Consider the following 16,279-nt stretch of genomic DNA (forward strand, 5'->3'; position numbering starts at 1 on the left):
GCTTCCGTCTGTTACTTCGCGCACGCGACATAAGACGTCCTTGGAATGTCGGTGGCGCGTGTTTCACTAACTGAAATCAATTAGCCCGGTTAGCATATTTATCACTACCGTTTCCGTTCCTAATCTTTGTTCTTCGTTCTCGTCGCTCAGTTCGCATTCTGCAATGTTCGAGATGCTGAGTTCAGAATAACAAATTATTTTCCTCTTTTGAATAAAATGGGCAATTGTTGGCACTTTTGAAAACTTTCGAATCAACCGACGATACGAGTTAACCAATGCAAATTAGGTATAAGAAGACTGGATATCTGTAAACGGCTGCTCAGGGTGCATTCAATGAAAATTTCCTGACTAGTTTTCCCTACAACAGCTTCTGCCGAATGCTAGAAATCATGATTTCTCTTCGCCAAGTCATCCCTTTAAAATTCCCCTATAAAATATCTGGGTCCTTAGGTGTGTCTACAGGCATGTAATAAAAGCATCATCGTATAGCGAGTACCTCTGCATCATAATTCACCAGAAAATGAAGTAGAAGCTGAAAGCAATAAAACTGAAAACCAACAGGTAGGTCTAGCCGCGTAGGCCACTCGACATTGACACTTGTCTACCGCCTCTATTATTATACACCGCGTTTGTATTTTAACCAGTTTTATTATATTAATTAGATACTCTTCCATGGAAATTATTTACCTTTTATCTGACTTTTTAAATTTTTCTCGTGTTGCGTGTTGTGCTCAGGAGCACATTCGGCCTCGATACTTATTGTACAAATGACTTTATTTTCTTATTACCCCTGTCGTTCAACTTGAGTGTAACCTTCAGCCGGCATCTGCAGGAACATAGAAGGAGGAACATCAACAGGAATGAAAGCAGGGGCCTCCTTCTTCTGACACGTTCTCGTGACAGGGAATCCGCGCGGCAATTAGACAAGAAGGGCGCTGACGATCTTGACAAAGTGCCGCCACAGCTCGCCGCTCACGGACCGCTCGGTCATGTGCCTTCGGCTCTGGCACTTCTTGGCAGCGTTGAAGAACTCCAGGAAGTATTTGTACTGCGACAAGATGAACAGTGAAGCGAATCGATACGAATCTATGAAGTGTAGCGCCACAAACACACACAGTAGAAACGATAGGACCTTGGAGCTGCCTATTTCACAGGCGAAGGTTTATTCAAAAGCAGCATTGTTCATCGATTAACAGATAACAGATTGTGTTGTGTGTGTCTGCGCATGCGTGTGTGTGTGAGGGGTGGGATATGCGTGTAAATGGAACGACATAAGTTGCTAAATCAAAAAACGTCGTTGACATGTACAAGTGTACTAATTTGGGCTAATTGTACATGCTAATTTGGTACCTGTGTTGTATACTTTTCAGCATGCTATTCACTTAACTGTTTTTTTTCACACCACTTACGTGATGAACCAATAATCAGCGGTTCCACTGATTGAACCACAGAAACATCATTTAACATGTGTCTGCGAGCGTTCTCTTTTTCTTTTTTTTTTTTTTTGGGGGGGGGGGGGGTTCTTTTTGGTTTGGTTAGTGTCTAGTACAGAAAGAAACGTTTCAGGGGATGGTGTGTGGTTCTTTATTTTTTCCGTGTCAAAAGTAATCAAGCAACCATTATTAGATGAAGAGAATGAACACGACACGTGAAATGCGCGTAGAACACAAAAATATATCAATGCGATGATGTTCTTTTGCTGCAGTAAAATGTTTCAGTTTCTCAGACTCTGAGTAAAGTAATTAAGCCGCTTATTCCATAAAACTTTGGCATGAAGACGTGATTTCTATATCATGAGCATGGGGGGCACCATGCTCAATGTCGCGTTCAGCTATGGTTCAGATATAGCTATGAGCGCACGAAAATAGCCGCAGTTATTTGGTTCTACAATGTTCGAGCCATCTATTTCTAGTGAATTTTACTGCACTCGCAAGCGTTGTTCACAAATTAGATGTCCGGTGATCAAAGTAAGAAAACTGACCCAAATACTGACAATCGTAAAAAGACGATCCCTGGAGCCCCACTACTAACTTTAACGAAATAGGGCGCCGTGCTTACGTAAATAATTTATCAAACTGACAGTTGATAAACAAAGAGAATAGTACTTACCGGCATGCTCTTAAACGCTTGTCCTTTCTGAAACAAAAAATGACAGTGATTGCAGCTATAATGAAAAGATTTTAAGTAAGCATTTTATTGCGAAGATAAGCGATCATACAGGGTGTCCCAACTATCATGCAGCAAGATTTAAAAATATGCAAATGCCATGTGGCTGGACAGAACCAAAGTAATGTTGTTTGCCGTCGCTTGCAGTTACTCAGACTATTTTTCGCATTCCACCTAATTAGATAACTAGTCTTAATTAAGTAATCAACTTTTCAAATGTTATACTTAGATGAAAAGTGTCGATGACGAAATTGTAGAGCTACATGAAAAACTCCGGATACAGTTTTCTATTGCTCAATATATGCAATATATGCTACATAAAAGCTTTTTCGAGCGTGAAAGACGCTCGCGGATACAGGCAAAGTGCCTCGAGCGGCCATTCGCACAGAAATTTCGCGTTTTCTAACTTGATTGGTCATCCACAGATTGAAGGCTCGAATAAACAATACAGTCGTCCACCAAAAATCGGCGCCGCACGGAAAATTTGTCAATCAGGTCGTTCAGGGGAATAAGAAAAAGAAGTGGCCCTAAAACCGAGCCCTGCGGATCTCCCGAAAGTACTGAGGTGAGCGATGAATTCGAAAGCGCCTATGCTGACAAATTGTTTTCGATGCGTAAAGTACGAGTAAAGCCAATGCAAAATTTGTTGGCTGCATAAGATGCTCTTTAGCTGTATCATCATTTTTTTGTATGAAACCCGATCGGAAGTTTTCTCGAAATAAAAAAAAGCATATCTACCTGCCCAGCTCGGTCCAAGATTGCCAGTATTTCATTAGTAATCTGAAGTAACTGCGTAGTGGACGACGAGCCACGCCTGAATCCGTGTTGACTCTGACTAAACAAGTCATTGTTTTCTAAAGATGACTTAAATGTTTAGAAAGAAAGAGTTCCATCACCTGACAAGAGTTACAAGCAGAGAGAGAGGTCTTTAATTTCATACATTATGCTTGTCTCCCTTTCTGCGTACTTGGACTAAGTGGGTGATTTTCCAATCATTACGTAGAGGCCCTTCGTTTAAGCTTGCGTTAAATATTATGAACAGGTATCTCGCGGATAATACGGAGAACCGATTAAGAGAAGCATTAGGTATGTCGTCAGGACCTGCAGATTGTTTAGAATCTAAGTTCAAGAATGAGGAAAAGATGCCTTCCTCAGTTATGACAAGATCTGGAAGCTCGAAGCCAACGCAGTCAGCATCAGCTTCCTCGGTGTCTTCACGCAAAAATATCGATGAAAAAAAAACTTATTAAATGCTTCTGCAATACGCTGAGCGTCGGTAACTTCGACGTCATTCAACTTTATCTTCTCAACAAGGTTTTTCCGCTTCGTTATATGCATAAAACTATCTTGGATTGTTTTTTAGAAAGTTGTGCATGCTGACATTTAAAAAAGAGATATTTACATGATTTCAACGTGGTTCTAAGATTTGCTCAGTGTGACGCTAGGAAAGAGTGGCTTGACCGAGAACATGATTTAATTGACGCTTCAACTGCAGGAATCCACGGGCTTTTTCGATTAAACGTTTCTCGCTTTCTGGGAACGTATTTCCTCATGCATTCATACATGGCGTTCTTGCAGTGCAGCCACAGCTCATTGAAGCCCAGGAAACCTTGTCTATGTTTTTTGGCAAAAAATGTCAAAATCTTGTTCAAGGTAGTCGAAAATGCTTTCTTCTTCGGCGATGTTGAAATTTAAAAATTATTTCATAGATTAACGCTGTCTTTTTATCGTAAAGTTGCACTTCCAGAAAACTATTCTGTGATCAAATATTCCGAGTGAAACGTCCACAGAAAGGTAATTTTCATGAATGGCTTGAGAAACAAAAGCAAGGTAAAGTAAGGTGCTGGAATATGAAATGACACGTGTTGGTATCTGCACAAGTTGTGTGATATTAAAGCAGTATGCAATCTCAAGCAACATTCAGGCTGTGCGCAAGGCGGTAGTGAGCACAGTTGTTCCCAGTTTATTGTAGGCAGATTGACGTCACCGTACATGATAACCTTTTTCTAGCCTGTGGTTTTCTTTTGAAGAAATGCATGCAGCGAGTCAAGCATTGAAACGTCAACGTTAGGAGACTTGTTGACTATAGCGACTAGTACACTGCATTCACACAAATGAGCAAGGATGTCGACCATTGCAACACTCGTCTCATGAGGAATACTAGTGAAGTCAATTCCCTTTTTTTTATGTAACAGCTACGCCATCCCCTCTTGAGCCTCAGTCCCTCCTAACCATTATGTGAGAAATTGGTACTATGTCCGCATCCGTGACGTTTTCGCTTAACCACGTTTCACTTAGGAGCGTTACATCCGGACGAAAGGCCAGGAGTAGGCGTTCTAGTTCTACAGTTTTATTCGTTATATTCCTAGCATTAGCAAATAACACAGCAAGCTCCTGTGGCGGCAGGAACACAACCAATAATTTCATGCTCTGTTTTCGCTTTGATATGTTGCTCGGTTTGTTTACGGTACCTGGGCCCTAAGTCACAAAAACTTCTTACGCTAGAATTGTTCGTAAGCAAGAATTTCAGCCAATCCGGATGCAAGACAATATATTATCTAAGGCGGCCGGCCAATGGCAAAGAGCACTCACGAAAGAAAAGCTTTGTGAATCTGGCCCCTGGTCACTTGTCATTCAAGAGGACTGCCTTATTGAGCGTATCATCCCACCTGAGTAGATTTCCGTTAATTTTCCGTTGTCCTAAGTTAACACCACTTTGTCGTGATTGTCCCTATTTTCCTTTGCTGCATTCCCACAATATTTTCTTAATAACTGAACACGAGGCGAGAAATTCTCGGAAATACTGAAAGGGGTACCTTTAAGACTGCCACAGTTGCTGAGAATCTTTATCTTATCCCTACCATCAACTAGTTTAAAAGTGACTGGTCGGCACTTGTTCTCGCATGGCCTCCCAAACCTATGAGTACGCTTTATATTTACATTTGGAACTTTCAATGAGTCCTCAAAGATTTTCCTAGCAACTTCCTGTTCTAAAACTTGTTGCTGTTCACTCCTCATTTCTTGAAGCCTATAAAAAATTAAATGTTTCCGTCTGCTTCTGTTTCCCGAATCGTCTGCTCTCAGAGTCCGATAATCGGTTTGCTCAACATGAGCAGGCTAGCGGTGACTACTGTGGGCACGTTTTCCGCATGTACCACCGATGGAATACGTGCTCTTGCTTCCTCCCCACACTGAAATTGTTTTATCAAGCCGTACTACCGAAGAAGCAAACTATTGCCGAACTAAGGTCCTCGCAGCATGACACTGTGACAGCGACATTATTGAAAACGGCCTCCGTCAAATACTAGCAAATTAGGAGCAAGCAACATTCAAGAAAAGCTCGAACACATCAAATAAAATATAATTGTGCCCAGCTCATCAACGTTCAATCAGTACAAAGCAACGCCTTCCGACATATCATTTTTTCAAACTCACAATAATATGCGTTGATAATTAGGTGAGCAGCATGAAACATTGAAGACGTATATAGATGTTTATGGTAGAGCAGTGACAAATAAATACTGAAAAACAAGCAAAAAGAAGATAACATATCTATATGGCTTAATGAACTTGAGCAGATATGGAGTGCCGAAGAAATCACCATCATTTCCTGCGAGACCTGTGTGCATGGCTATAAAGTGTGGGCATGTCCACTCATATATGAACTGTACCAAAAAATAAAGTAAAAATCTCATATTTACAGCTGACGGGATCGAGTCACTCCCACAAAAAAACTTATTTACTGATAAGCGATATAATTAATTGACTCAACAAGAATCAGAACATTAGAGAATCTAGGTATGATATATTGTTTCTGCTTAGCTAATATGGCTAATTTCCTACAAAGTGTTTTATTCCATAACTCACGAAGTCATTGTCGTTCTTGTGGCACCATGCTTGGACGAGGCACACATCATCGTGGCAGTGCATCCTGACCAGGAACTTGTGCAACAGAGTTCGAAACTTTGTCGAGGTAAAAAAATCATACAATTATACGCTTGTTTTGTCAGCGAAAATTCACAATATGTGGGAATTTATTGGAATTATCTTTTTTTTTACTTATACGACACCCACTCATACTTCAGTTACGCTGCCCAGACCTTTTTATACATCAAATCAGCATCGGGCAGCAATAATAGCGCATAATCAAGAGATTTCTTGATATATTTCAAGACCATGGAGTATGGTACAGCGTTTGAGGGCTTCATAAGTGTACATTTGCAAAATTTGCAAACGAACGTCATTTATTCTTATTTTTGGCGTATTTTATTATACGTATGGTAGCGGGGGTATTCTTTTTCAGCCATCTGAGCGCGCTCAGAAATAGGAGTGTCCCGATATAATACACGGGAGCAATTAGAAATTTTATAAAATAAAAGTCACAAACGTCACACTTTGCCTTGACCCATCGGGCAAAATATGCGACAAACCAAGGGGGCAAATTGAGAGGCTCTAACAAAAAAAAATTAGCAGTGGCTTAGCTCGGCTGTGCCTGGATATACGTAGCGTGAGCTAAGTCGGCCACATCGTTCAGAACCGGTAGACCTGGTGGCATCGGTGGGTAACGATACCCATTGGTAACGCTAAAGAGTGGAATCTTCTGCTTAACGAGAAAGTTCTTGCACGTTGTACAAACCCGCACCACGGTTTCAGCCCACTGAGGCGCCGCCGCTAAACTCAACGTTTCACGCATGGCACTACTCAGCGGCGTCAAGTCTTTCATGTGCCATAGTCTTTCGCACACGTCGCACACATATCCAAACGGATTGTTTACGAAGTCCGTCTGGAAGGTCCGAGTCGCCCTGGCGCTTTCGCTGAGTTTCACAGTATATTCAGTCGATCGGCGAGCATTGACGTCATCGACGGCGTTTTGTTGTTGCTGCAGGGGTGGTCGGGCTCGTCGCTCAGCCTCCTGGCGACGCCGCTTTGCTAGACGTTCGTCCCTTTGCTCCAGTGTCTCCGCAGCACGTTTAGCCTTCTTCTGTTCATTCCTCCTACGCTCAACCGCTAATCGCCAGGCAACTACTTCGGGATCCGATGAGTCAAGCTTCTCCGTTCTTCTGCGCTGTTGAGCAGCATTTGCGCTCTCCTTCTCCATGGCTATACCACACTGGCAAACGCCAGTCAGAAGCGCAGCGGCTCCAGCTCAGTGTCAGACGGCGACTGCACAGCGAGCGCGCGCCGGCGCCAGTGCGTCTACCACGGCTACGACGTCACTCCTCTGGAATGCGCAGACCGGCGGCGGCGGAGTGCGCGAGAGGTGCCGGCTCCGGTGGCTCCGGTGCGCAAGCCGTGTGACATCACTGATCCTTGCGCATGCGCAGCACGGCTCTTGATGTGCCGCGTGAAACGGGCTTGGCTAGGCCAGTGTAGCTAACACTACAAAAGCTATGGACGTTTAGTCCTTGCAAGGGAAACAAACCAAAGCGGCTCTGTCAGACTCTACACAGTCTGCATGAGCACAGTGGCCACACAGCAGGCACTGTGTCATCTTCGTCCAGACCCTATTGCCGACAAAGCACTGCCAGATCCTTTCGTCTTGTGATACTTCCTTCTACCATTGCTTTTCGCCAGTGCTGCATTCTGAGTTTTTGGCAGCTTCTTGATTAATTTCCTTCTGTTTTTGAAGCAGTGTCCGACTTGATTTGTATGCCTTTTTTTCAACCTCGGTATTTTTGACTGGGCAAATTTTGTAAATCTTGCCGAGGAGTTTTGCCGAGATTTTCGTTCCTTGTGACACAAGCATATTGAGTGTCACAAACTGTGTGTTTCCTCGCATCGTATCTCATTAGCTTCTGAGGCGAATTCCTTGAATGCAGCACAAGTGGAACGCCGCCACTCCAGCACACTCTGGATGTCGTTCCTTAAATCCCACTCATTCACTGGTCTATTGTCGTCTTTCTTTTGTAAGTTGTCGGTCCTTGGCTAACAAACATATTGCTATTGCTTTACAAGCAAGCATTAGATTCACTTAAAGCTACACTATCGGTGTTTGCCCCACCCCTCAAAGTTCCGGTTCCATTTTTGCTATGAGCTCTCCAAAACTGGTCAAACATTTTCGGGCCACGCCCACTTCGCCGGTCTTTCAAGCAACATCACGAAAACTGCGAGAACTCCCCATCTGATATGGCATGTATTAACTGATTAGGCTGAAGAACATATGAAAATATATTTCCGAGTCTATCCCTTTGTTGCTATTAGCCCTACGGAAGTCCCTTGGCCGCTACAGGTGACTTGACCTTCGACCGCCTCGCCCACCTCTCTGATCGAGTCTACGACGTGACTTCTGCTTCAGTCTACGCCCTCTCTTCAACGCCACAGTCCTCTATCATGGCCCGCTTACAGTCCCGGATCGACCAGCTCGCCATTTCCATCGACGCCTTTCGGACACGCCTTTCGGACGTCCCCTCATGACCAGCGCGAGTCCACCCCATGTCGCAGCCGCCGTCCCTCTTCCCCGAGCAGTTCCGCTCGCGCAGCCCTCAAGCTCGCCTATTTGCTGGTACCATCGCACATTCCAGCACCGCGCCCGCCAGTGCAAGTCCCCATGCGAATGGTCGGGAAACGCACTGTGAGATCACTGACGGTGGCACGTGACGTGGCCTTACAACCCGGCCGCCTTTTCATAGTCATGGATCGCATATCCTGCCTGCGGTTCCTTCTAGACATTGGTGCCAAGGCCAGCGTACTGCCGTCCACTAAGCGCGACCACACTTCTAAGTCATCTGGACCTACACTGCGCGCGGCGAATTCTACCTCTGGGGTCCCTCACTTTCGACCGTGGCCTGCGGCGCACGTTCCGGTGGGTCTTCATCGTAGCCGACGTCAATCAGCTTATCCTCGGCTCCGACTTCCTGACCCATTTCGGCCTCGACATCAGCACGCGCCACCATCATCTGATTGACAGCAAGACGCGCCTTTCAATCCCTGGCGCTCTGTCGGCTGTCACTCACACTGGCATCCGCACGCTGATCCCACCATGCAGGCCTGTACGCTCGAATCCTCGAAGAATTTCCTGGGGTGACGAGGCCCTGTAATTTAAATCAGCCACCCAAGCACATCGTGACCCACCACATTGTCACGCGTGGTCCACCCGTCGCAGCCCGTCAGCGCTGCCTCTTCGGTGAGCGTCTGGCCATTGCTAAAGGCCGATCCACACGACGGACCAAGTCCATGGGCCGATCGCTCACGTGATGCGACGTCACGGTCCGCCGCAGTCCGGTCCGGCGCGAAGGACATCCACACGGTGGACCGCCATAGCAGACGACAGAGCGGACCAACCAGCTACACTCTCGGCCACAGTACTCTCGACTCAACAAACTCGCGAACCCATGTCAACCCCTCGTGCCCGTGCCGCGCATGTATCGCGCATTGGAGTCGTCGAAATGGCTTTTGCTGGCTTTTACTGAGCCGAAAACTAGATTGGATTTGGCTGAAGACACTGTGCTGCCAGACAACATTCGTTGGCTACACTAAAATCGCTGCGGTTTGCATGCGCTCCGCCGCCAAAACTGAAGAGGGAAAAGCCTCGGCGAATTGTTGGACCGCGAGGGCCGCGGTCTTGCGGGGACCAACGGTGATCCGCACGAACTGTTGACGTCATACCACGTGATGCGCGGACCGCGGTACAAAAGAGTGATTTGGCCTTAAACGGGAATTCGTGCTCATGCTCCATCTGGGTATTATTCGCCCTTCGTCCAGCAGTTCGGGCTCCCCACTACATCTGGTGCCCAAGAGAGAACCGGGTGACTGGTGTCCGTGCGGCGACTACCGGGTGCTCAACGCTCACATGGTTCACGATAGCTATCCCCTTTCACACATACAAGATTTCACAGGGCACTCAGAAGTATGCAAGATCTTTAGTAAAGTGGATCTTGTCAACACCAATCACCAAAACCCGGTTGAGCCTGCTGATATCTCGAAGACGGACATTACTACACACTTCGGCCTGTTTGAGTATGTGCGCATGCCCTTTGGGCTACGCAACTCAGCTCAAACGTTCCAAAGATTCATTGCCGAGGTAACGCGCGGCCTCCCGGTGATACTTGCCTACATCGACGACATCTTTGTCGCGAGTTCCAATCCACGAAATCATGAGCGTCACCTTCGGGAACTCTTTCAAAGCCTTCAACAATTTAGCCTGGTAGTCAACCCCCAGAAAGGCGTCTTTGGGTCTTCCGAGCTCGAGTTCTTGGGAGCTCGAGTTCTTGGGTTCTCGGAGCTGGGAATTCGTCCATTGCCCTCCCACGTCCACGCCGTGAAAGACTTCCCAACACCCACTACCTTACGCCAGCTGCGTGAGTTTCTGAGCCTAGTTAATTTCTCCCGACGCTTTATTCCGCACTGCTCTGAGCTTCAGCACCCGCTGACCTACCTTCTTCGCATGACCAAGGGCTCCTCATCGGCAATTTCCGGATCTCCCGAAGCTCAAGCTGCTTTCGGGGCTGCTAAACAATCCGTCGCTGATTCGGTACTTCTCATCCACCCGAGAACTAACGTGCCTACTCGCATCATGGCGGATGCTTCCAGTGTGGCCATCGGCGCTGTTCTCCAGCAGAAAAATCGACTCCGAGTAGCGTCCCCTGGACTTCGTTTCTCGGAAAACTCCAAGCTGCTAAGACTCGCTACAGCGTTTTTGGTCGCGAGCTGCTCGCTATCTACTCACCATCCAGCACTTCCGGCACTTCTTGGAGAGCCAGCCATTTTATGTTCTAACGGATCATAAGTCTCTGGTGTATGTCTTTCGTACCAACTCTTCCAAGTACATCGCACGTGAACTTCAACTGGCCTATATATCGGAGTTCACAACGGATATCCGGCACATCAAAGGCACCGACAACGAGGCAGCTGATGCCCTTTCACGCATCACCTCCGTCGGCACTTCTACACCAACTATGGACTGGGAACGTCTAGCTCGGGCGCAGATGCAAGACCCTGAGCTGCAAGCGCTGCGTGACCATCCCCGTTACCACTGTCTACAACTCGTTCCTCACCCGTTTGTACCTGACTCACTCTGGGGCGATATGTCAGTGGCTGCACCTCGCCCCTTCGTTGCGGCTGTCTTCCGTGGTGCGGTGTTCCAATCGCTTCGCGATATCTGCCATCCAAGCATCCAAGCCACACAGCGCCTCATTACACAGTGGTACGTCTGGGTCAGGCCCACTCGTGCCTCGCATGCCAGACCACCAAAGTGACCGGCCACACGAAGACTCCCACGCAGTCTTTCTTGCCATCTGCCTGCCGCTTTGACCATGTCCATCTTGATTTGGTTGGACCACTTCCTCTCTCTCACGAGTGCCGGTACATTCTAATGATTGACCACTTCAACCGTTGGCCTGAAGCCGTCCCCATTCCGGACATCACTGCGGAAACAGACGCCAAAGCCTTTGTTTCAGCAGGGGTTTTCCGTTTCGGCTGCCCCGGCATTGTGACAACTGACCCCGGCCGGCACTTTGACTGTACACTCTTCACTAACCTCATCCTCCTGCTTGGCACTAAGCAATGCCGTACCACTGCATATCAGCCCTGTGTCCCCAGCATGGCTCAACGGCTCCATCGCCAGCTCAAGGCTGCCCTCACTGCGTGCCTGGATCAAGAACACTGGGTCGACCACCTTCCTGCGGTGCTTCTCGGCCTACGTGCCATCCTTCGTCGCGACCTTGGCTGTTCAGATGCCGAACTCGTCTACGTTGCACCCCTGCGGCTTCCTGGAGACTTGTTCGTTCCTTCGCCCCCCTTGCCTCCGTCGCTGCAGTGCCTCCTGCGCCTACAGCACTGTATTCAGCAACTCCGCCCCGTCCCGCCTTGATCATCGGACCACAGCAACTTTGTGCACTCGGACTTTGCATCTTCGTCAAACTTTTTCCCCAGACGAGACGATGTGAAGGCGCCCCTTACACCATCCTACGATGGACCGTACCGCGTCCTCCACAAGACGGCGAAGTGCGCCACCATCCTATTGAATGGTCGCGAAGAGGTCGTATCGTTACACCGCCTCAAACCATCCTACTGCGAGACGCCTCCCAAGGAGCTCCCCGCGGATGTCGTCGGCGCATCCGTGGATCTGCATGTCACTAAGACAGCCTCATCTCTACCTCGTAGACGCGTGCATTTAGCCGTTGCGTCTGGGTTGGGGGGGGGGGGGGGGCGGTAGCGCCCACCAACGCTGCTAAGCGGGTACGCTAAGGTCGGCGCTCTCGGCCGGCGCCTCGGGGCCGGCTGCGAATGACGACGAGAATGCAGTTGGACGGTTCGTGCTAGCGGCGCAAGCACGGCACGCGCCAGTCTGTTCTGAAAGCCTGGTGAGCTGGTCCTCTTGTCCTGGCGCTCCGTTGCAACCCCTCGGTTCCAGACAAACTTATTATTTCAAGTTGGCGGAGGGCTCGAAGCCTGCTTCACCTCCGCCGCGGGTCGGCCCGGTATTGCACTATCTTCGAGATCGGCCCAGAGTTTTTGGTCTACGGACATCGATCCGCAGGAAACTAGCCATACACAGATTCGCTGTAAAAATATCCTGTCAAGGTAGACAATGCTATTCACTTTGAAAGCAAACAAAAGGGGCTCCATTTAAACGATGCAAGCATTTGATTGGGCTGTTCAAACAATGCTGCTGGTAACCGCCCAATGCGGTGACCCGCAGCGTTTTGGGTTACGTAAATGTGACATGTCGAGATAGGATTAAAATCAGAATGAAATAGTTTTACGTCATAGGAGCTCCAGGCCAGCTGCTAAATATTATCCGTGAATACCTTTAATAAACTGGACATGGTGTTCTCTGTTGACGGCTTAAAGTTACACACCATGCAAATTTAGGAGTCTTTTTCTTTCGCGCTTTTCTTGAACAGATGCAACGAGTCTCCCGTCTTTTTATTTATTTTCTCCCGTCCATTGAAGTCAACCGCATTGAAGTTCAAATCACCGAAAGAAGACGCGCTGAGACATATTTTGACTAGATGTGAATAGATCATATGTTCGGAAGGTAGATGGCATCAAAAGGAAGAATCTTGCACTTTGCCCCCCATCGCGGTTTACGACACTATCCTAATCTTGGGCTCTCTTCCGGATGCGATAGCACTGTAGAATCCCACTTTGCTGCCTCCTCGAATTGGTTTCAGTAGGGTTCACTTCCTGTCTGATAGACTCAATGAAGTAAGCATGGCGCAATTCAGTAGAGACGAAAAAGCCGCCTGACAAGGGGAAAATTTATAGTCTTCAGAATATATAAAATTCCGTAGACTAATTAACAAAAACATAGTGTTCAATGTGATGCAGAAAAAACTAGAAAAGTTTTGATAAGCAAAAAGCTTCTTTTAACAAAAAAAAGAATATCAGCGATACTTGGTATCAGAGCCCGTACTTACAGAAACGTTCTTAAGTGCAGAATGTGACCAGCCACCGGTGCGGCGATCGTCTTGTTATCACGGTACTCGCTATCGGGAGCGATGTCAGCCAGTACTAACCAATGAGGAAGTGCTCTTGCGTGAGAAGAGTTTCGCAAATAAGGGTGCACATTTTCGGAATTATACTCTCGCCTCGCACTACGTATGAGTGGGTGACAAAGTCAACACAGCTATTTAAAGAAATGCCTATTTATTTCCTTCCTAATACAGACGGTGTCGCAACCTAGCACTTTTAACATAGATAAACACTGAATACGACAAATGGCTTCTTCCATTGATGTCATCAATAGTCTCTCGTACGTTACACGACGTTCACGACAACCCCTCAATTGGATGGTCGGCTACTAGTTGCTAATAGTCTATGTCTAAGGGTCTAAGAACCACCAGTAGCCACACTCAATGCTAAAAATCCGTAGGTCACGAGCGCCATAAACCTTGCAATTGCTTCCTATGGTTAGTCACTTTAATAAGCATGGCTAGCCATTGGAACCTAACTACGCCTTAGTTGTTACGACAGGACCTTAGCTATTTCTAGGTAGACAAACCTAAAAGAGAAATTGGAGTGAAGATATTCAAGATAGAGATCTATAGAAACAAAGAAAGTCAGGGAGGTAAACCAGACGTACGCCCGGTTTGCTATCCTCCACGGAGAAGAGGGGATGAGGGATTGAAAGAAGAAAGGAGAAAGCGAAAGATAGTTCACTTGCACCGTAGTAGGCGCAGCGTGTCAACAAGCGACTTTTCAGGTCCGTTGATTTTAGAAAAGTATAATAAGAGCACGCGTAGCTTTCTGGGTTGGTGATGGCCGAGGCCAAGCACCCAGATTATGTGTCTCTGTAAAAGGTCGACCATAGGATATTCAAGAAAGTGTAAAATGCGTAAGCGAAATGAAGAGTTATTGTTTTTAATCTTACAGAAACAGTCGTCTTCAACCGAATGCACCTCATGGCGGAGGCAATTTCTGGCGCACGCTTTCCTGCACACAAAAAATCACAATGTCAGCGTGACACACGAATGGGTCGAAGCAATGCTTCAAGATGTTCGCCCCACTTTCATGATGACTGAGAGTGCGATCTGATAATGTTTCCTGAAGCAAACCGTGCGCTTGGCCTAGTGTGATGGCGCTTTTGCTAATGAAAGCGCAATTCAGACCAATCACGCCCTCGCTTTCCGAACCATTATGAGATCGCACCCTTAGTCTGCTCTCCAAGCGGTGTATGAAAAAAAGTGGAAACACTTCACAAGCGCAGGCTGGAGTACTAGACGGTGCGATATTAGAATGTTGAAGTAGCGTAAACCAATCCCGCGCAACGAGACAGAGTGAAAGACAGGCATGACTACGCAATTTCTTGCCTTGTCCGGCATCCTCCACTTGCACAATCTCGTCTTAATACTACGCTTGACGATCAGTACAATCACTATAGTGGTTTATCGGTGTTATGAAATAAGATTGCCTTTAGAAAAGTCGGTGCTTTAGTTACCGTTCACTTAAAGCGGCGCCTTGGTTATAAGCTTCACTTGATACAAGTGAAGACAATACTCGATTTCAGCTGATGATTCACATCGCACAACTGCTTGCGAGACACATTGTGAAAGCAGTGTCCTCAATGAAAAAGCATATTAGTTCGCCTAACCAGGTGAAGATAAAGTTACCAAGCATGCATAGCCTTTTATCACACTACCGGACACTCGTCTTTAATTGTGCACCGCTGTCGAATGAACTAAAACTACAGCTCTATCAAAATCCGCAACTGCCAGTACATTTGCTCGAGGATAGATAGATCTTCTGAGCTCCCTCCGCAGCTTTAAAACTAGCAAGAATTGAAGTAAAATCAACTTACTGCAAATATCGAGCGGATCGGACGAAACAACGAGCGCCGCTGCTGATGCGAAAAGCAATACGACGAGAAGTGTCTTCATTTTCGCGCAAATTTGGAACTGCGGTTGCTGCCGATTGTCAGTGGCGCTGCTTCACACTAAATGTCATTTGGCCACCGCGGTAGCTGGACCCAAAACCGAGGCGCCAGTTTGGCTGCCGATTTGCAGAAGTGCGTCGTCAACAGGAACATGGACGAGCGAATAGCCAAGCTCGAACCCATTCCGCTGACTGTAAATGCGCTGAGGAAGTAGGGCTGTCAGCTGTCACGCGCCTTCAACCCGGCTTTCTCGAGCCGAAAGCGGTACCTTCGGGTTTGCCGATAAGGGCAAGGACACCCTCGGGATGTTTGTTTATGTCGCTCAGGCCAGTGACCTGAGTATGACTACCCTAGTTTCAGGGTTCGCCATACAACTTTCGACAAATTGTACCCATGTTTGTAGACCTTTAGCGCGCCAGTATTTGTTTCAGTCGGTTTGTTGATTAGCGCCAGTTCATCTGTAATGCCATCCCGGGCAACCTGTGAATTTTAAAATTCGTAAAATTCCACTGACGCAACAGCTAAGGGGGGAGGGGGCGGGGTAAAGCGTGCGTATGTTTCTTAAGTTGGCCCTGAGGAAACTACTTTTCAGATATACATGTGCACTTCATTAAAGATGATTTGACAAGCAACACCGTTTCAGAGTACAGCTACGTTTTCAACGACATTGGTGCTGCCGATTTATCCTCCTCTCAGGAACTTGTCTGTGTTAACTTTATTGAAGAAAGTACACTCTGGCATCCTTTCACCATCAAAACAATTCCAATGCTACCAGGCAACGCCACCTTTTCAGTGTTG

At 47.1% G+C, this 16,279-nt stretch overlaps 1 protein-coding gene and 1 pseudogene across 1 annotated transcript; one reads left to right on the forward strand and one right to left on the reverse strand.

The window, feature by feature from the left end:
• Window positions 1-759: 759 nt before the first annotated feature.
• Window positions 760-15,953, reverse strand: LOC125942727 (uncharacterized). Its single transcript, XM_049660995.1, has 5 exons — window positions 15,407-15,953; window positions 14,480-14,541; window positions 6,034-6,129; window positions 2,110-2,136; window positions 760-1,048 (listed from the first exon to the last, which is right to left on the reverse strand). The coding sequence occupies exons 1-5, from the start codon at window positions 15,483-15,485 to the stop codon at window positions 920-922; spliced, it is 393 nt and encodes a 130-aa protein (XP_049516952.1). The 5' UTR covers window positions 15,486-15,953; the 3' UTR covers window positions 760-919.
• Window positions 12,503-12,618, forward strand: LOC119437928 (U2 spliceosomal RNA; annotated as a pseudogene).
• Window positions 15,954-16,279: the final 326 nt, after the last annotated feature.

This window comes from Dermacentor silvarum, chromosome 1 (genome assembly GCF_013339745.2).
Source record: "Dermacentor silvarum isolate Dsil-2018 chromosome 1, BIME_Dsil_1.4, whole genome shotgun sequence".
NCBI lineage: Eukaryota > Metazoa > Arthropoda > Arachnida > Ixodida > Ixodidae > Dermacentor > Dermacentor silvarum.